The sequence below is a fragment of the Otolemur garnettii genome, unplaced genomic scaffold (assembly GCF_000181295.1).
Source record: "Otolemur garnettii isolate 467f Iridium unplaced genomic scaffold, OtoGar3 scaffold00001, whole genome shotgun sequence".
Classification (NCBI taxonomy): domain Eukaryota; kingdom Metazoa; phylum Chordata; class Mammalia; order Primates; family Galagidae; genus Otolemur; species Otolemur garnettii.
Window position 1 is genome coordinate 49,899,465 of NW_003852396.1, and position 19,280 is coordinate 49,918,744.

The 19,280-nt window shown below is 39.1% G+C and overlaps 1 protein-coding gene across 3 annotated transcripts in view; it reads left to right on the top strand.

Moving 5' to 3' along the window:
- NELL1 (neural EGFL like 1) overlaps nucleotides 1–19,280 on the top strand; it is an 821,103-nt gene that overhangs the window by 642,427 nt on the left and 159,396 nt on the right. For all 3 annotated transcript variants that reach the window (XM_003781182.2, XM_003781183.2, XM_003781184.2), the window contains one exon: nucleotides 9,314–9,409. In XM_003781182.2, the coding sequence (XP_003781230.1) occupies nucleotides 9,314–9,409 (96 nt within the window). The remainder of the gene's footprint in view (nucleotides 1–9,313; nucleotides 9,410–19,280) is intronic.

Here is a 19,280-nt window from a genome sequence, read left to right on the forward strand (position 1 = left end):
TGGAAAGAAAACGCTGCATTGTGTTAATCCGTCTAGAGCAGCGCTTGCCAGCCTTTATATCTCATGGCACACTGGAACCTATAGGTGAGCTTCTGCGCAGCGCTTAAATTATGGTGGATCAAAAATAAAGAAGAATATACTGACTGTGCCTTGAACTTTTTTTTGAAAATGATTTAATTAATGACCTTTAAACATTTTTGTGGCACACCTAAGGTCCTCTCATGGCACACCAGTTCAAAACCACCTGTCTCGAGAAAGAGGGACTGATGGATTTAGGAGAAGCTGACCTTTATGGAGCATGTGCTACGGGCAGGGACAAGGCCAAGTGCTTTGTGTGCACTGTCTCATTTCATTCCAGCAGAACCAGTAAAATACAGGTTCTGTTATTGGTCGGGTTATACAAGTAAGGATTGTGACACCCATGGAGATTAAGCCATTTGGCAAAAATGACTAGGCCAATAAGTGGTGGAAGCAAGACTAGAAAGTAGACTGTCTGTTTTCAGAATCAGGTTCTTTCTAAGCGAAAGGCCGTGTGGGGTTAGTGTCTTGTTTGACCCCACGATTAAGGTTGACTATTTCTTTCTTTTTTTTTTTTAATTTTTTTTCTTGCAGTTTTTTTTTTTTTTTTTTGGCCGGGGCTGGGCTTGAACCCACCACCTCCAGCATATGGAGCCGGCACCCTACTCCTTTGAGTCACAGGTGCTGCCCAAGGTTGACTATTTCTTACTTTCACGTTCTTGGTGGTTTCCCTTTGAACTGTTCTTTCTTTTTTATGATTCTTCTATTTGTATCTTCCAGAGATTTTAAACTCAAAAGACCTTTTTTTTTTTTTTACAATTTCAGCAGCAGTCTGATGAAGCCATTCTTGACTTTCTGGCAGCACCGTTCCCTCCTTCTCTGAGCCTCCCGTGGACCTTGCCCGGGCTGTGCTGCCAGCATCTCTGAGGCACTGCGGACTCTGCACACTTCACTCCTCAGAGCTTTTGCACTTGCCGTGCAACCTTTGCCTGGAACATTCTTTTGCTCAGTAATTATACGGGTCACTCTTTCTCTCCTGTAGGCCTTTACTCCAATGTTCCCTTCTCCCTGCTGACCCTCCTGTGTCACCCTATGTAACTGCGACCGTCTCTATCAGCACCTTCGCCCCACACCTGCTCACCTTTACCTCTCTTCTTATCACTTGTCATCATCTAACATCCTGTGTCACACGTTTATTTGGTTTATTCTGTATCTTTGCCACTAGGAAAAAAAAACTCATAGGATGAAATATTTTTATCTTTCTGCTTTTACTGGAGCCCTGGTTCTTAGTATAAGCCCTGGTATAGACGGGGTGCTGTTTATTATCATTGAATGACTACAACAATGGACTGTCTGCCTTTATTCTACTTTGATGCTGTCGATATTTTAGGCTAGATGATTCTTTGTTGTGGGGCTTTCCTGTGCATCGTAGGATTGTTAGAGCATTCCTGATCTAGACCCACCAGCTATGACACTTAGCTGTGACAACTAGAAATGTCTGCAGACATTGCCAACTGTCTCCTGGGGAAGAGGACCTTGCCCTCAGTGAGAACATTAGTCCCAGGAGATCCTGGAGAGCGGAGATCATATAGTATTAGAGTATACAATGTCCAGCACATAGTAGCTGCTTGATAGATTTTTTTTTAAGCTGGATTGATCTGACTTCATTATAAGTTTATCTCAAATTTTATGATATAGTTAGTTTATACACAAGACTCCTTAATTATTTTATTTTATTTTATCTTATATAATAAATTTATTGCCATGAATAAACATGAGTTTACTATTGCTCTAGTGCAAGGTCATGTGGAAGAATGCAAGATTGTAAAAAACATGACCCTGGTCCCTAAGAAGTTCACAGTCTGGTTAAAGGAGCATCTATACTTACCAAATTAAAACGTAAAAGAATTCATTATCTCCTCCCTCAATCTATTGCTCAACCATGTAGATCATCTTCTGTAGCGGGGATTTTTTTTTGGTAAAGGCCCGAATAGTAAATGTTATCAACTTTGATGTTCATATTATCTCTGTTGCAACTGTATCTATGGAATAGCACTTGTAGACATTTTCTTATCATGTCAATCTTTCTAAAGCAAAGACGCGCGAAACATCTCAATTGGAAGATTTCATGACTAACTTACAAATGACCCCAGCCCCCCATCCTATCACAATATGCTACGGGTGGGCTAGAAGGAGACAGGGGTTCCCCAAGAAGGCACGGAGCAAGTGATTGTTAAACTTCAGATTTCATAGTTTCTGGAAACAAGTGATTGGATGATAGCTGCATTTTATAAATGATAGAACAGAATAGAAAATATCAGAATGCATTCTACATGCTAAGAGTCAAGTTTGTGTTTCTGGATGTTTTTATGTATCTATGAGGGTCTCTGATAAAAAGCTGTTTCTTCCTGTCTTATTATAGTATAGAACAAATGGATAGCACACAGTCTTAAACCACCTAATCGAAATAGCGGACAGAAGAGAAGAAACGTCTATATGCAGCTGTTCAGGCAGTAAATTATTGGCCTTTATGTAACTAACAGGTTTTAGAGGTAGGGGGAGGTAGGCAGAAGGTTAAGGGGGATAATTCACAGATCCCAAAATGCCCCTTCCTCCCTGAATATCTTGCCACACTCTCTTTTAATATTCAGCTTCTTATCTTGGTATAAGTAATAAACACCTATTCATTTTATTCAGTCACTTTCCTCAGGACAAAACCGTATCCCTGTTCCTGCCCTTCTCCACCTGGCAAAAATCCCATTCATTCTAGCACCATGGTGAAGCTGGGCCCCTGTCTGTGTCCTCTCATCTCTTTGTTTGGACGGCTGCAGGAGCCTTTATCACATTTTATTAGGCTTGGTTTTATATGTGTCGTTCTCTGCTACTCAACCTTGAGCTGCTTCGGGATGGGGACAATTTTCATGACTAGTTGTAGACTTCTCAGCAACCAGCGCCTCACTGCCTGTGGTGGCGTAGCAGAGCCCTGCGTGGAGACGCCGTGGTGATGTGATGAAGACTCCAAGCTCAAAACCCAGGGTGCTGCTGAGCCGCAGAACAACCCTTGACAACTTACTTTCCTAAGCCAGCTTTCTCAGCTACCAACGAGTGAAACAGGACTACTGCACAGCATTCCTGCGAGGATGGAACGGAATTCTGACTGTAAGGCTCTCACTACAGTGCCTGGCATTTCACAAGTTTTCAAGAAGCAGAATTTCCTATTCGTGTTGCTGTTGTTATTTTTATCATGACTGTTGAAGAGAGAGTGGACAAGGCTATAGGAACTGCTAATAAAAACATGTAGTAAGTGATAGTGTTGAAGGAGATTTTTGAAATAATAATTAAACAATAAGTCATGGCACATACTGTGTGCTGGAGACCAGAATGATGATATAAAAATTAGGATTGCAGACATCTTGGTGGTGCCCAGAACTCAGTGGGTAAAGCACCAGCCACATATACCCAGGCTGGTGGGTTCAAACCCTGCCTGGGTCAGCTAAACAATAATGACAACTGCAACAAAAAAAATGGCTGGGTGTTGTGGTGGGCACCTGTAGTCCTGGCTACTTAGGAGTCTGAGACAATGAAATTGCTTAAGCCCAAGAGTTTGAGGTTGCTGTGAGCTGTGACACCACAGCACTCTACTGAGGGTGACATAGTGAGACTCTGTCTCAAAAAAAAAAAGGAAAGAATTACAGACATCTTGATGTTTGGTATCATGTTAAACTAGCCATCTGATTGGTTTTTACTCTTATCTTTTCTCTGTATTTTAAACTTTTGGGGGGGAGTTTGAGAGAGGGCATTGCAAAAAAGAGACTAAAATAACAGAATTTGGCTCCCGTCAATGTTTAATGAACTTAATTGTGTAAAGTTGGAGCAGAGTCTCTAAACCCCAGCACCATTGCCATTTTGAGCCAGGTAATTCTTTGCTGGAGGGAACTGTCCTGTGCATTGTAGGAGGTTAGCAACATTTCTGGTCTCTGCCCGCCAAGAAATAGCAGCACACTGTCCCTCCTCCCACCTTGTGACATATTCAAGAGGGCATTTGATACATATCATACTCTAAACAAGGCAAGGAATAAAACCAAAAAATCAAATGTGGAGGTAGTGATGCTACCTTAGTTATTGGCAGCGTTGGGCTGGAGATCAGGAGTTTAAGTCTGTAAACCCAGCTGGCTTGCTAATAAGGAACACAGAGTAAGACTGATTTACCCCCTGCATCTCAGAGAGGAAAGCATTGAGGGAGTAAGAAAATGCCCCAGAGTCCGAGGAGGCAGGGTGGACAAGATGCTTTGCTGAGCAGAACCAGATTTTAATGGTTTCTCCCCCCTTTGCATTTTAGGTGCACATAATCAAATTAATTGTAATCCTTGCTTCGTGATACCTTGTAACCATTGTCCCTGGTGGGCAGATTTTATTTACTTCAATAAGCTGATATTATTTTTAACAATGTTATTCACACCTAGTAACATACTCCTGCTAAATCAAGCCAGAAATGCAACACTTGTCTCCTTCCAGTCCTGTGGGGCTTCCCAGCCCATCCCTCGGCTCCTCCGCCCTGACAAGCATCTTCCTGGTATTTATCTTTCTCAGATTTACCAATGAAATAAACCCCTCACCTCCGTGAGGGGAACGAGCACAGTTGGCAGAGAGAAGTCAGAAACGAGCTGAAGGAAAACGCTTCCTCAAGGAAACTAGGAGGGGAGGAAAGGTTTCCTTCCAACAGATGGTGCTGAAATTTGTCTGTTCGCTTATTTTGTCAGGATTTCAGGGAATCCCCAGGAACTAAATACATGCCAGTTAACTTTAAGAGGATCATGAGAAGAATGTGAAGAGCTATTACTTTTTATTAGTGTAAAACTTTTTTTTTTTTTTTTTTTCAAATTGAGCCCATATTGATGGTACTGGGCATCCACAGACCTGGCAACGGCAAACCCACCTTCTTGCTTTGTTCCCCTTAATGTCCACATTTTATTTCACATGCTGAGAATTTTTTTTAATAGAACCAATACCCTTTCTGTGGATTCAATCTTCCTCAACTTTTAGTTGTGTGATTTTATTTTCTTGCACATGAAAACAGTCCTTTCAATAATAGAAGCGTATCACTTTGGAGTTGATCCAATCCACCATCTCCTCCAGGGCAGTAAGTTAATACAATGACAGCTTCAGGTTTCTTATTGGTATTGTACAGCTACAATCTATTTGTGCCATGCTTCAGAATCCGGATGGTGGTTGACAAAGGAGCAGCATATTATGTCCCATACCGGTGGTGCCTGAGTCTCTCTGAGTTTGCAAAGAGGCTGTGCTTCCAAATTCTGTTGCAAATCACATGAAATTATGGAAGTCTTTATGTCAAACAAGGAGTGACAATGAGTTTGCACTAAAGAATAAGCACCATAGGAAAGGGACCTTTATTACTGCTGCATCTTCAGAATCTCCAGGGGAAACTGGTTCATCACAATAGTATTGTTATCTGGATAAGCAGAGTCCTGGTGGTAATGACAAACATGTCCAGTGCTTGATCATATTCCATTGTCATGCTTTGTGTTGGGTGGTTTATGATGGTAGTTGAATTTGACCTTTACAGCGTGGGTGTTATTATTGTTAGTTTCACTCTTGAGAAAAGGGAAGCACAGGAATGATTTGCTGTAGATAACATGGCTAATAAAATAGAGCAAGAATTTAGATCATCTAATTTCTACCAGTCCATCTCTCTACAAACTAGAAAGAGAATAGAGAGATGACCCAGCTGCTTATTTTGGTATAGGTGTCAACTAAAACTGTACAAATTATAAATCCTCTGCCTATGACTTCTTTTCTTGGAAGTGCCAAGTTCAAGAAGAACCTATCTGATATAAATAATCCATCCACAGTCTGTAGAATAAGATATACCAATGTATTTTGATATTTTAGGAGATATTTAAGGAAAAGCTTAAGGGATTGTAATTTCCCTAAAGTAGTTTACATTTTGGATGACATGTCTTTTCTTTGCTTTTGTGGGTTTTTTAAAAAAATTACTTTGTTATATCATCTAGGGTTTAAATAGGCAATGAAGTTCTTTGTTATTCCAGGTAAAATGTAAAATGTATTTAAAATAATCTGTGCATAATAAAGCATGCTTAGGAATGCGACTAGTCTCACACAAAAGTCGGGATAGGTCATAGCTATGTGAACTTGTACCTGGGTTCCTTTGTTAATATACCATGTGCAATTTGGCCCTATTTTATTTTTTTTAGTTTTTAGTCAGTTCCCTTAGCCCTCATGAAAGTATTCAAAAATAAATAAATTAACCTGCCCTTGTGAATGCCTGATTGGAGCTAAGCCTGCACTGTAACATATAAGACAGAGGCATATTTTAAAGGCAAAGATATGCCTTTACCTAACTCCTGTCTCTACCACTTACTAGCTATGCAGGCTTAGACAGGGCACTTTGTTTCTGAACCTCAGTTTCATCATTTTTGTAATGGAAGTAATAATATCTATCAGATATGTCATGATAAGGGCTAATACTACCCATATTAGGAACTAAATCAATTGTAAATAAAAAGGGGATGCCGTAAGCCCAATCTTGGGTGAAACGGAATACCTTGTAGGATGTTTGTATGGTCTGGGTGTTAGACAATTTGTTCCTGGTCCATGCCTCATAATAACATTGGCATGAATTAATGTTATTCAACAGGACACATGTAACACTATGTGCTGAACAGTATTTTAAGTTCTCTACAAATGTTAACTTAGGCCATTGAAAAACATCTTTTACTCTCTTCATAAAACCTTCTGCTATGTTATTTTTACTTAAGGATTGAGTAAGCCCAGCTACTATGAAATAGCACCAAGTCTCCTAACCAGGTCTGCAGAATTTAGATGAAGTCTTGTCTCAACAGTGCACTAAAGACACTCAAGCTAAGCCTTCTGTTTTCAAGCCCCTGGCTTCTTGTGGTGGCACTTGGAAGTTTTCCTCGCCTGCTTCCCATCTGTTATTTTTACCTCTCAGAAACACTACTGTTCTGTTCTTGACATCATTGCAGAGCTTAACTTCAATGATGTTATTTGAAGTGTATGTTATCAGAGCCCACAAAGTGTGATTTGGGGGCCAGGAGATTCTGCCTGCATTTGTATCCATATATTTTCTATAGCTTGGTTTTTGTGATGAACATCCCAAGGCAGATATTGTCTAAATATTTTTTTTTTTTTTGAATAAGGCTAAGTGTCCTAAGATGCTGGAGACAGGAAATATTATTTGAATTCCAAAGTACAGGCTGTCCTCTGGCAGAGGCAAAGGAACTCAAATTAATTGCTCAAGCTAAAGAATGTTAAATCATCCAAGAAATATTAAATGATGTGGAAAATCACAGGATTGTGAGAAGTTTCACATACTTGGACTAGCGTGAAACCAACGAAACACAACTTGTGGCTTTTTAACGTTAGATTTATATTAATTATGGGATGATGGCAGAATAGAGGCCTGACAGTTTTCCAAGGTGGCATTTTTTAACTTCAAGTAAAAGTTAAAACATTTGCTTACCCCACTCTCATGGGAATAAAACCAATTCAGGGTTAACTGTGGCAATCTACTTCATTAACCAGAGCTTTTTCAAGTTTAACACACTGAATTAATAGTTATCTAGCAAGGTTTGATAATAAATGATTCTAGATGGAAATGCTGCAGAATTATTGGAACAACAGTTTTTCTGTTGGAACAACTTGAAAAATATATATTAATTCATTTAACAATTTTTTTCTTGAGTATCCACTATGTGATAATATATTGAGGCTAGGATACAATGGCGGTAAAAACAATATTTTGCTTATTCTAAGGGTCTTACAGTCTAATGGATAAGGTGGGAGATGACAGTCAATTACACGGAAATTTACACTTGTATTTAATAATGGAGTGAAAAGGCACAGGGAGCTATGTTCTTCTAAGTTGTGTAAGTGTGTCGTGAGAATAGACCTGGTCTAGGAAGACTTAGGATCACTATGTAATGCTTATCAAAAAACTTAAGAAAGTCTGTCCCCACTGAACCAGCTGATTTCCACACTGATGCTATTTCTGTGAAGGAATAATTTGAGGTTATAAAAACAAGGCATTGTTTTTATTACCAAGGTATTGGAAACAGCTTGCAGGTTCAAAAGTAAGAGGTGACTCACATGTATTATGTTAGCAAAAATTATATCAATTACCAAAACTTTTTTTAAATGTAGAAGATTTTTATTGTCGTGAAAGATGTTTACTGATTTATCAAAAAGCAGATGGCAAGTAGAGACTGGTTCCATCTCTTGGTTTTCTATTCTGTTCCATATGTCTGTGTCTCTATTTTTGTGCCAATACCATGCTGTTTTGATTACTGTAGACTTGTAATATAGCCTGAAGTCTGGTAGAGTGATGTCTCCAACTTTGTTTTTATTACTAAGAGTAGCCTTGGTTATGTGGGCTTTTTTTTCCCCATTTATCACAGCTCAATTTATAATCACCAAAACTTGGGAACAACCTAAGTGCTCACCAATCCAGAAATGGATTAACAAGCGGTGGCATGTGTATACCATGGAATACTACTCAGTCACTAAAAAAGATGGAGACTTGACATCTTTTGTATTAACCTGGATGGAGGTGGAGCACATTCTTTTTAGTAAAGCATCACAAGAATGGAGACACAAGAATCCAGTGTTCTCTATTCTAATAGGAAGCAGTAGATGAGCTGATACAAGGGGTGGGGTAAGGGAATGAGGGATGGGAAGGAATGGGGGGTCCCGGTGTATGGCACACCTCTTGGGGATGGGACAAAAATACAAGAGGGACTTTACCTAACAACCACAATCAGTGTAGTCTAATTAATTCTTTATACCCTCAATGAATCCCAAGCAAAAGATAAATGACTAAAATCCCCCCAAAAATAAATGAATAAAAATAAATAAACATGTTTATGGAAAAAGAGTAGATTACATCATGTGAGCATTAACAAAATAACCCTTTGCCTTAACTCTGACCCTACGTTTTCTAGTTACTCAGTTTATCCTGTTTGAATTTATGTATATTGCTAATAGTAACAATGACTCCTAATGTTTGCTACCATTTGGCACATGCCTGTGACATTTATTACTTCAATTGATTTCATATAAACCAGTGAATTTGGTATTCTTACATTTATTTATTTTTGTGTATAGAAACTTATAAAACTATATCAGCGTTGATTTCTATTTCCCGTGCAAGAAAGGAAAGGCTTGTTTCAGTGCTCATGCTGTTTACTGTGTCTCTATTGCATTTTATCTAAGAGAAGTCCTTCTTCTCTTGCGACAGCATTCTGTGAAGAGGGCTGCAGATACGGTGGGACGTGTGTGGCTCCTAACAAATGTGTCTGTCCAGCGGGATTCACAGGAAGCCACTGCGAGAAAGGTAATCTAACCTGCTTTGGGGGTTAGGGAGAGGGATCGGTGGAAGGAATGATTGGGAAAGAATGGGAGCTCCTTGTGCAGCAGTCTGGTGTCACGGATTGACTGGATACATGGTGTTTTGATGGTGGATGTGACTCTCCCCGAGTGGGTACTGTTCAATAACCACACAATAGGCTTTCTCTCTCTGAAAATAGAGCTTCTTTTGCCGTCACTCCAAAGCGTCTAATTTAGCAAGGTCAAGTCTTTTCTCTGCTATAGTTTGCCGTGCGTGTTTTTAGTGCTAATTACAGATAAAGCACGATGAACTCACCTGCCCCACTTATCATCTATTGGTAGCGTCACACACAGCTACTGGAATTATAACCATCTCCTGCGTCAGTGGAATCTAAATGAGCAGCACACGCTCCGTGCAAAAAAGGCACATTAAATAACTCCAGCAGCAGGTTCATCGGTGTGCTTGGGATTTTATTCCATTATTGTTTTATTAGGAGCATTATCATTCATAGCCCTGATAATATAAACCAATTAGTATATGTAAGATTCCATTATGTGCACATTTCTATTTGCAATAAATGTTTTGTTTACACCTGAAACTATCTAGCTCTCTCATTGATTAGAGAAGTCCTCCTGTCTGTGCACAGATGAGATTTAATGCTCCGGGCCGATGTATGTGTTATTTCAAGCCAGGGGTTTAGACCATGTAAAAGGGAATATTTCAGGTTATTTTCCCATCTGTTTAATTAGGCTAAAATCACTATACTGTGTTTCTCCAAGTCGGGAATTTCACACCCTGGCTGCTTCTCTGATCATAGCGTAGCAAAACAGAAATAGGATGTCGTCATTATTCCTATTATTAGGTGCGGGGGAGGTATCGTCATCTGATACTAAAGATATAAGTGAAGGTCTCGAGTTCTTTCCTCCATGTGTACAAGCTTCTGGATTTAGAGAATCGTTTTTGAAATGAGCTCATTTATTATATCCTACCCTGAGTAATATATTACATTGGACTGCCTATTTATAAGGTGACTTAATTGTTTTAAAAACATGTCAAAGTTAACTATATATTCAACAAGAAAAACAGTATACAATTTTTTTTTTTCATTGTTTACCTATTTTGGGATCAACAAATCGCATCATATATTAAATAATCGTTGATTGGTTTATTCTTTAAAAAGACAGGTAAAGGGACCAGGACGGCCTCTGGGCAGCATAAGTGAGTTACGCACGGAGTTGAAAGATTCTTCCCAGAAACAAAGAAACTTAGTGATAACTTAGCACACATGCCCTTAGGGAAGTACATTTCATTTTTAGTAGATTTCCTAAAATGAAAAAAAAAAAAAATCCAGAGGATTCTTATTCTTCCTCTAGTACTGCCGTATTTCCATAAAATAAATATACAAGAATTATTAATGGAAACAGAATGATGATGACAATAATGTCAATGATGGTGGAACTCTTACTAATTATGTCATTTATTATGTACTAATTATGTGTCAGGCTTTCCAAAGGAACATTTTAATATTAAGAACACAACAAAGGAGACAGATATTATGAATATGATTATTCCCATTTTATAGATGGCAAACACAAGCTTATTTAAGGTAAGTGTTAGATAACTTCTGTAATTACTAGAACTGAGAATAAAATCCAAGCTGCATACTGCAAAGGCTGTACTGTCAAACCTTGAGTGTGTTTTTCAAGGATAATATGTGGACTTTTTGTTAAAGTACAGATTCTTCTCCAGAATTGGTGAATTAGAATATCAGGGGGTAGGCTCACAAATCTGCATTTTCTCCGAGAAATGTAGGATACTGTACCACAGCATCTACTGTAAACGGCATCATCTTCTTCTTTTTCTTCTTTTTTAATTATAAATAACTGGGGAAACACATGACCTTAAACCAGGGTCTGTGGTCAATGGCAGCCCAGGAAAAATTGATTATGGTTTCAAATGCCTTGTTGATTTGTCCTTTGTCCTTGTCTTTGCTCAATAAGTGGGTAAATGAGTCAGTGCTGACTCTCTGGTCCATAACATGGAGAAGGAAAACTATAGAAAAGGAACAAATCAAGACCAGTAGTGAAAGTAACACAGAGTCAGGCAGGCCGCGGGTTCCTCTAGGAATATTAAAGTTAAGGTGCAGAATGTCACATTCTTGCGCTCTTACCCAATGATCGCAAGGAAACAAATGCCGTAAAATAAAATAAGTTTTCTCTTATCTTACTGCAAAAGTCATTTCACTGAATGCTGGTCCATATTCTGATGTGGTGATATTTCTCATGGAAAGAATAAAACACACATTTTTTAGGTTAATTGTGTGTGAGGGATCTGGACGAACTGTAAGATAAATGCTGAAAACCCGTGCCGTATCTCTGAATTATTTTGTCATGTTGATCATTAGCAATAAACATTAAGTCAGTCTGTTTGCCATTGAATAGTGGCGCGCCATGCCTCGAGACCCAAAGTGCCACAGGAAAAATGCAAATCCAGTGTGAACGTCTGGTGGCGTGATTATACTAAATCTTTTATTTGATTTGTTTTTATTTCAGGACTAACTAAATAGTCCCATTTGAGCTCTAGAGAATGTACTTATGCTTAGTCTGAAACATATTCCCTTGGCCCTCCTCGTTACCATTTTTATTCATTGCTTGCGATATTCAGCCTTTCAAAATTCAAGTATGCTTAGTTAAATCATTGAAATCATTTGTAAAGAAGTGCCTACCTGGGATATAATGATGTTAACAGTCCCGCGCGTGTTTGGTATGGAACACAGAGATGAACAGCTCTGTATTTACTTTCCCTTCATGGGATTTTAGTAAAAGTCAAACTTTTCATAACTGCACTCAAGCTAAGCAAACATTGTGCCTCCTTTGGTTTTTGGACAACGTGGCACCTTCGTTTGTTTCTTCCCCTTCAGGAGTTCCTTTGCTGTGAGCTTAGCTTTGATTTGGTTTTATGGTTAACATGGAAATATAAGGACATGAGTGAATAATCAATAAGAGAAATTGTTTTGCTCTACTTAAGATTGAAAAGGGCAGCTGGTGGCAGCTCTGTTTTCAACCTGGCTAAGAGTTCATAGGGGAGGGCGCCACTTTTGACACAATGTAACCAACCACAAAACAAAATGAAACCGCACAAAGTCCTCCTGGAGACCGTTCCCATGTTAAATCAAGGAGCTGCGGTGTCGCCAGACACATGTTACCAATCACAGCAGTGAAGCATCATCTTCTAACAAGTGAGACTGAGTTTCTTACATGATATCTCTGCTTATAAATTTGCATGTAGCAACAAACATAGATTAAATATTAAATATAGCATTAAGTCTAGATGAGAATTTCTTAACCTTGACACTATTGACATTTTAGAACAGATAATTTTTTGTTGTAGAGGGCTACTTTGTATATTATAAGATATTTAGTAGCTTTGTCCACTGAATGCTATTAACACCCCCACCCCAAGTTGTAAAAATCACATTGTTTCCACATCTATCATCTTGAACACTTGCCATTTTCGTTGTAGTGAGACCATTCAGAATTAAATAATGCTTAGGAAAAAATCCCTAGTAGTGCAAATGTCTTAATGATAAAATGATTTTTGGGGGGTGGGAGGCTGGGTAGATGCCCAGTAATGGGATTGCAGGATCTAATTTGAGTTCTTTGAGGATTCCCCATACTTCCTTCCCAAAAGGTTGTATTGGTTTGCAGTCCCACAAGCAGTAAAACTGCTCCCTTTGCTCCACATCCACGCCAGCATCTGCAGCTTTGAGAGTTGTGATGTGGGCCATTCCTACTGGGATTGGGTACTATTTCAGGATAGTTTGATTTGCATTTCTCTGGTGATCAGGGACAGTGAACATTTTTTCAAGTGTTTGTTAAACATGCTCCTAACAGAGAAGAAAATATTTCTTCTCTTCCCTCTCCAATTATCACAGAATTGTGGGAAGGCCATCTGGGAGCAAAATGAATGCAAAAGTAGCTCCTCAAACTCGTAACAGATAGGAGAGTTACTAAACCTTTGTCAACTTGAGCTTTCTTGGGTTGCCCGGCACATGTTGCGTGCTCAGTCAATGACAACTTCTGCAATTAATGTTGCCATTTTTGTAGCGCGGATGACCAGAAAAGGCTAACCAGGGCTTTTGCGGTATCGTTTGTTAAAAAGGAAATAGGAGGATCTGGGGGTTCTCTGAGCTGTGCATCCAGGTAAACCCACCAGTAAAAGGACCCAGGCAGATGCTCTTTTAAAATTCCATTGAGGTAGATGAATGTGAGTTTGGGTGAAGAATTTTCTGCACTGAATATTTCCAGAAATTAAGAATGACAGAAAAGAGGCATTGAGCTGGAAGAGAAGAGGAATTTAAACCCACACCGACTGAGGTCATTCACATTCAAAGCCCCTGAGAAGTCTGTGATGGCTTAGTGCCCCCTTTCCTCTCTGCACTTCAATCCACTCAACCTTTTTCTTTCAGCTGCAATAGAGAAATTGGGCGAAAGATTCAACACACTTTCCTTCAGATACAAAATGGAGTTGCCACTCAATTCTTAGAGCCAGTTGGAGTTATTCCATCAGCCTATCCTCGATATTTGTAGGATAATCATTTCACCAGGTTTCAGACATAGGGAACATCTCAAGACATTTTTATTCTCAGCTCCAGACAGAGAACAAGGTTTCAAGTCATTTCAACTAACTGGTCGAGATCAGGGCCTTTTGCTCACAAACGGAGTTTGAACTAAAAATGCAGCCTGCATCAGAAAAGAGTGTTGGGTGGCAAAGCAGGGGCCTCAGTTTCAACACTAGCTCTGCCTCTGTGTGGCAAAACTTGTATTAAGCTACTAAACATCTGTTCTGAGTGCCAAACTTTTGCATTTGTTATTTTTTGTGGGGTGACTAGTTTCATCCTTTTGGACACATGTGAGGGCATGTGTAAGCGTCATGCAGCCAATTAATAATGGAGCTGGGATTCTAACCCCTACATGACTAAATCCACATCTCATATACTTTGCATTATAATCTGCTGCCTCTGGAGAACTTTATCTGTGCCCAGGTGTAATTAAGGCTAACAGATTGTATGGGGGGCCAAGTAGATGATGATCTCCTGAGAGTAATGAGACATAATATTTTGTTCAATGATATGCATTGTTTTATATATTCCTTTGAACATGTTATTGTGTCTAAATCAGGATTACAGCACAATCTATGAAGTCATACCAGCTTTGTTTAAGTTGAGGTGCCGCTATTTCCCAGGACCTATGACACTGGACCAGATATGCTTAATGTTTCTGGGCTTCAATTTGCCACTAAAGAGGGGATATCAATGTTACTTTCCTTCTAATATTATCGTGAGATTAAATGATATAGTCTATTTAAGTCACTTGGTAGAGTGCCTGGCACACGGTAGGCATCTAGAGATTATAGCTGCTTCTAATTTTATCCTCGGTTAACCAGGGGATAAAAGTGAGACTCAGAAATAATAGGCTACTTTCCCAAGGATACTCTGCAGGTAAATAGTAAGGCCACGCTCAGATGCATCTTCTGCTTCCGAAGTCTCTCTGGACCTCTACCAGCCCTTATGACCTCTCCCTATGCCATTTATAAGGAAGATGCTTTTATTCAAATTATCTTTCCAGCTCCTAGTCTCTCTGTTCCATAGACATTTTATGTTCTAACTTGTCAAGCTGACACATACTAATTTATATGAGCATTCTGCTCTGGGGAAAGAATGAGTGAAGTCAGCACCGGAAATAGCAGCATGTTTAACCTAGGTATGATACTTGGAAAATATTTTTTTGGTATTTTTTTTCTCTAGTGTCTTGGAGTTGAAAGATTCAACATCAAGTTCTCCCTGTATTATTGATCACATAGGTGACTTTGTACATAGGAAGATCAGAAATCGGACTCGAAAGGCTGTTCCATGTATGCTTCTGCAAATATTTCCATAGTTCTTTGTTGATTCCCAAAATTCAGTCAAGAAAAACAAACATTCCAATTCTTCATTTGGCATCAGGAAACCTGGATTCTGTTCCCAGATTCCACTACAGACTAGCCATAGGACTAAGGGAGACTGCAGCTTTCTCATGCAAACTGGGAGTGATTGTCCAAGCATGTGGAAGGTGGTTAATGGTTAGTGTAGGTACTCTGAGTTTTGCTAGTGTTGTAAAGGTATTTTAGTACCCAGTTTGGCATGTGGGAGTCCTTAACAATTTTTATAGTATTATCTATCAAACTCTGACATGGAAAGAAAACTCTAATTTCAGTATTCTATGACATTGAATTAAAAATATTTGATAAATGAATAATTGAATGAGTATAGACAAGATCCCTAAATTTCATATGGTCCGGTCTTTTCATTTTATAGATCGCAAGTTGTAAAAACTTCAATTCAAATCTTATTTAAAACACATCTAAGTGTCTTTTAAATATTTTAAGATATTTCATCTTAAGGATGAGGGGAAAGGATGCCATCAATAAGAACTGTACAGAATTTTTTGTGTATTTCCAATAGCTTTGTTATTCTGCCCTTTTATAAAATGCTTAGATTTTTGCCATAAGAGAATGGAGCCAATATTTTAAATAAATTGTCATTCTCCCTTAAACAAATGAAAGCGATTAGGGATCCTTGTCTAGTGTGTAATGTAAAAAGTAATTCCTGATGATTTAGAAGACAAGCAACACTTTCTTCCCACCAGGAAAGCCTATACTACTGAACTATGAAAATCAAGAGTTAGGGTCATACACTCGTTTTTAATTTAATGCTCTTGGAAATACAACACCATTATAACTTGAAGCCCAATGGCTAAATATAAAGGAAATCCAGCTTTCTCTAAAAATGTGATCAAGTAGAGCCCAGAAATTACAAACTTTTCCTACTAACAAGCCATAAATCTTTATGGCTAAGAATATGTACTCCATTATAGATCATGTGGAAAAAGGCTAATTGAAGCCAATAGACTGATCTAAAAGGAGTAGAACTCTTAACGATTTACATCCGATTCACTGATTGGAAAAGGTAGTTGCTTGAAAATGTTCACTTAGGTCCCAAATAGGATGAATCAAATAGGAAGATGACTATGGTAGTGGTTGAAAAGATAAGTAGTTTCTGGCTTGGTGGGCTAATGCAATTTTAAAGCATTTTCCAGTTTAACCAGAAACCTTGAAGTTATCTGTGGGTGGCAGCAATTTTAGCCAAACAGATTGAGTCCATGAGGGGAGATCCTAGAAGATTATTTGATTAAAGATTATCTTGCTAAGAAAAACCCTTCACTGTCTCTTCACTGCTTAAAAGATAAAGTCCAATTCCCCAGCATAATATATAACAACTTCCATGATTAGACGTCTGCCTTCCTCTCCAGCTTTATCTCCTAATTCTCCTTAACATAAACTTTAACTCCAGCCCATTTCTACCCTATTTCTAGTCTCTGAAAAGCACCTTAGTTTTACAAATCTTTGAGCTTTTATTTGGAATGGTTTCTCAGAGTAAAACACATATAGAGATGTACATATTGATCATCCATGTATGATATTAATGTAAAATAATAGAAAAGATAGTTTATAAGGATCCCTCATCTTTCAGAAGAGTCTCTTAGATTGCTTCTCTTGACCGTCTTTCACTGTGACATTTGATGGTCAAATCTATCCTTTTGCTCTGCACTGAGACCTTGAAATCATCCTTGAATTCTTCTTTCTTTTACACTGCCCATCCTAATCCTTTGAAATCCAAACTTCATGTGATATCCACCATTGCCACCCTTGTGTATGACATCATCATTATCTCTAATCTAGATTATGGTAAAACCTTCCTAAATCATCTCCTTTCCGCTGTTATGCTCTTGTAGTATATTTTTTTTTGGGGGGGGAGGGCGGGGACAGAGTCTCACCCTGTTGCCCTGGGTAGAGTGTCAGAGTGACATGGCATCATCGTAGCTTTCTGCAACCTCAAATTCTTGTGTTCCAGGGACCCTCTTGCCTAGCCTCCCAAGTAGCGGGGGCTACCATGCACAGCTATTTTTTCTATTTTTAATAGAGATGGAGTCTCGCTTTTGTTCAGGCTGATCTCAAACTCCTGCACTTAGGGGATCCACCCACCTCGGCCTCCTAGAGTAATAGGATCACAGGCTGAGACCACTGCACCCAGCCTGTAGTCTGCTTTCAACATGGCAGCCCAGGAGACATACTTAAAACATAATTTAGATCCTGGCATTCCTCTGCCGCAAATTTTCCATAGCTCCCCATTTTCACTCAGTGAAAGCCAAAATCATTTCAAGGACCTTGCTCTGGCCTACTTCCTTATCACATCCCTGTCGTTACCACCCAATGTGCTTTCTCTCACTTTTTATCCTCTTTTTCCTGCCATAATTGTCTTCTCAGTTTTCCTAGAACGTGCTAGTTATGTTTTCCTTACTGTTTGGTTTGTGTGGAACCATCTTCTCCCAGGTATTTTCATGGTCAGCTCCCTCGCGTCCTGAGGGTTTCTGCTCACGTGTTACCTCCTCAGACAGACCCCATCCACTAGTAATGTGTCTCCTGCTCCCTGTCCCTGTGTTACTGTTCTTCAGGGACTTCGTCACTCTCCAACACCATACCACTTACTGTTTGGTTCTAGGAACTCCATCAAGGCAAGAAGGGGTGGGGAAGCCAGGACCTCAGGTCACATGTGACCTTCTGGATCCTTGAGTATGTCCTTCTGGCTGAATTCAAATTTTACAGGACAAATCCTTTTAATAAAGGCATTTAGTCTGTGAAATTTGTTTTTGGTCCTGGAGTTGCATTTGGGGATCTGTAGGGCCACAGATGGCCTTGAGGCCTCAGGTTCCTCACCGCTGCCAGTGGCAAGAGGGAGTCTCTAAACATTTGTTGAATACATAGATAATATAATAAAAAGAGTCCCTTTCAGCTTTTATATTAGTCTTCAAAGCCACAATAATGTGATACGTCTTAGGAAGAATGAAAGATTATTGTTGTCAATCACACACCTCATCCCTGACTTTCTCAGATCACATGTAGTTAGAGTTACTGCATTCTCCTTCATTTCTTCTTCTTCCTCACTTTTCCATTCAATCCATCGCCACAATGCATCTATTTTTTCTCCATCCTACTGCCTAATCTAAACCACAACTACTATTTATTTTTGCTTGCAATAATATCAGAAAGCAAGCCTCCAGACTCCCAGTTGTCCTCTTCCCTACGAAAATGTTCTTCCTATATGGTAGCTAGCATAATCCTTATACAATATCATACAATCAAATTATTTCCATGCTGAAAAACTTGATAGTTTCCAGTGTTTCTGGTATAAACTCCAACCTCCTTTCAGTATTGATGACTCTCTCTGAGCATCTTCCCCATTCCAGCTTATACTCAATGCTCATCCTGTACTGAAGGCTGTCAGATTTTCAAAAGACAAAAAAGAAACAACCTTCCTGCTTCCAGCCGCTGCCCATTTGCTATGTCTGGAATCTCTGGCTTCTCCTTCTCCACCTCCTTCCTTCTCTCATAGTATTAGTCTTCATCTTCCCCTGTCCTCCTACATAGATCTCAATGTAAATTCTATTCAGTAGTATTTTTCAGATTCCTTAGTCAAGAATGGGACCTCTCCAATGTCCTCCGTGTCGACTTAGTTTTATTCTTAGAATATATCACATTGAATTGCCTGTTTACTTATTTTTTCTTCTGTTTCTTCCACCACCCAAACATGTTGACTCTCCCCTATAGCCGAGGCAACGTGTTTTGTTTTTCTTTCTTCCCTCAAAAAACCCTTCAAATCCTTGTTAAATGGTTATAGTGACTATTAGCCCGTCGTGTTTTCCAACAAAAATGACAGTATATATCCAAACCATTTTTCTTCCATCCTTTCCCTGCTATTTCCATTTTTCCTACTCCAGGG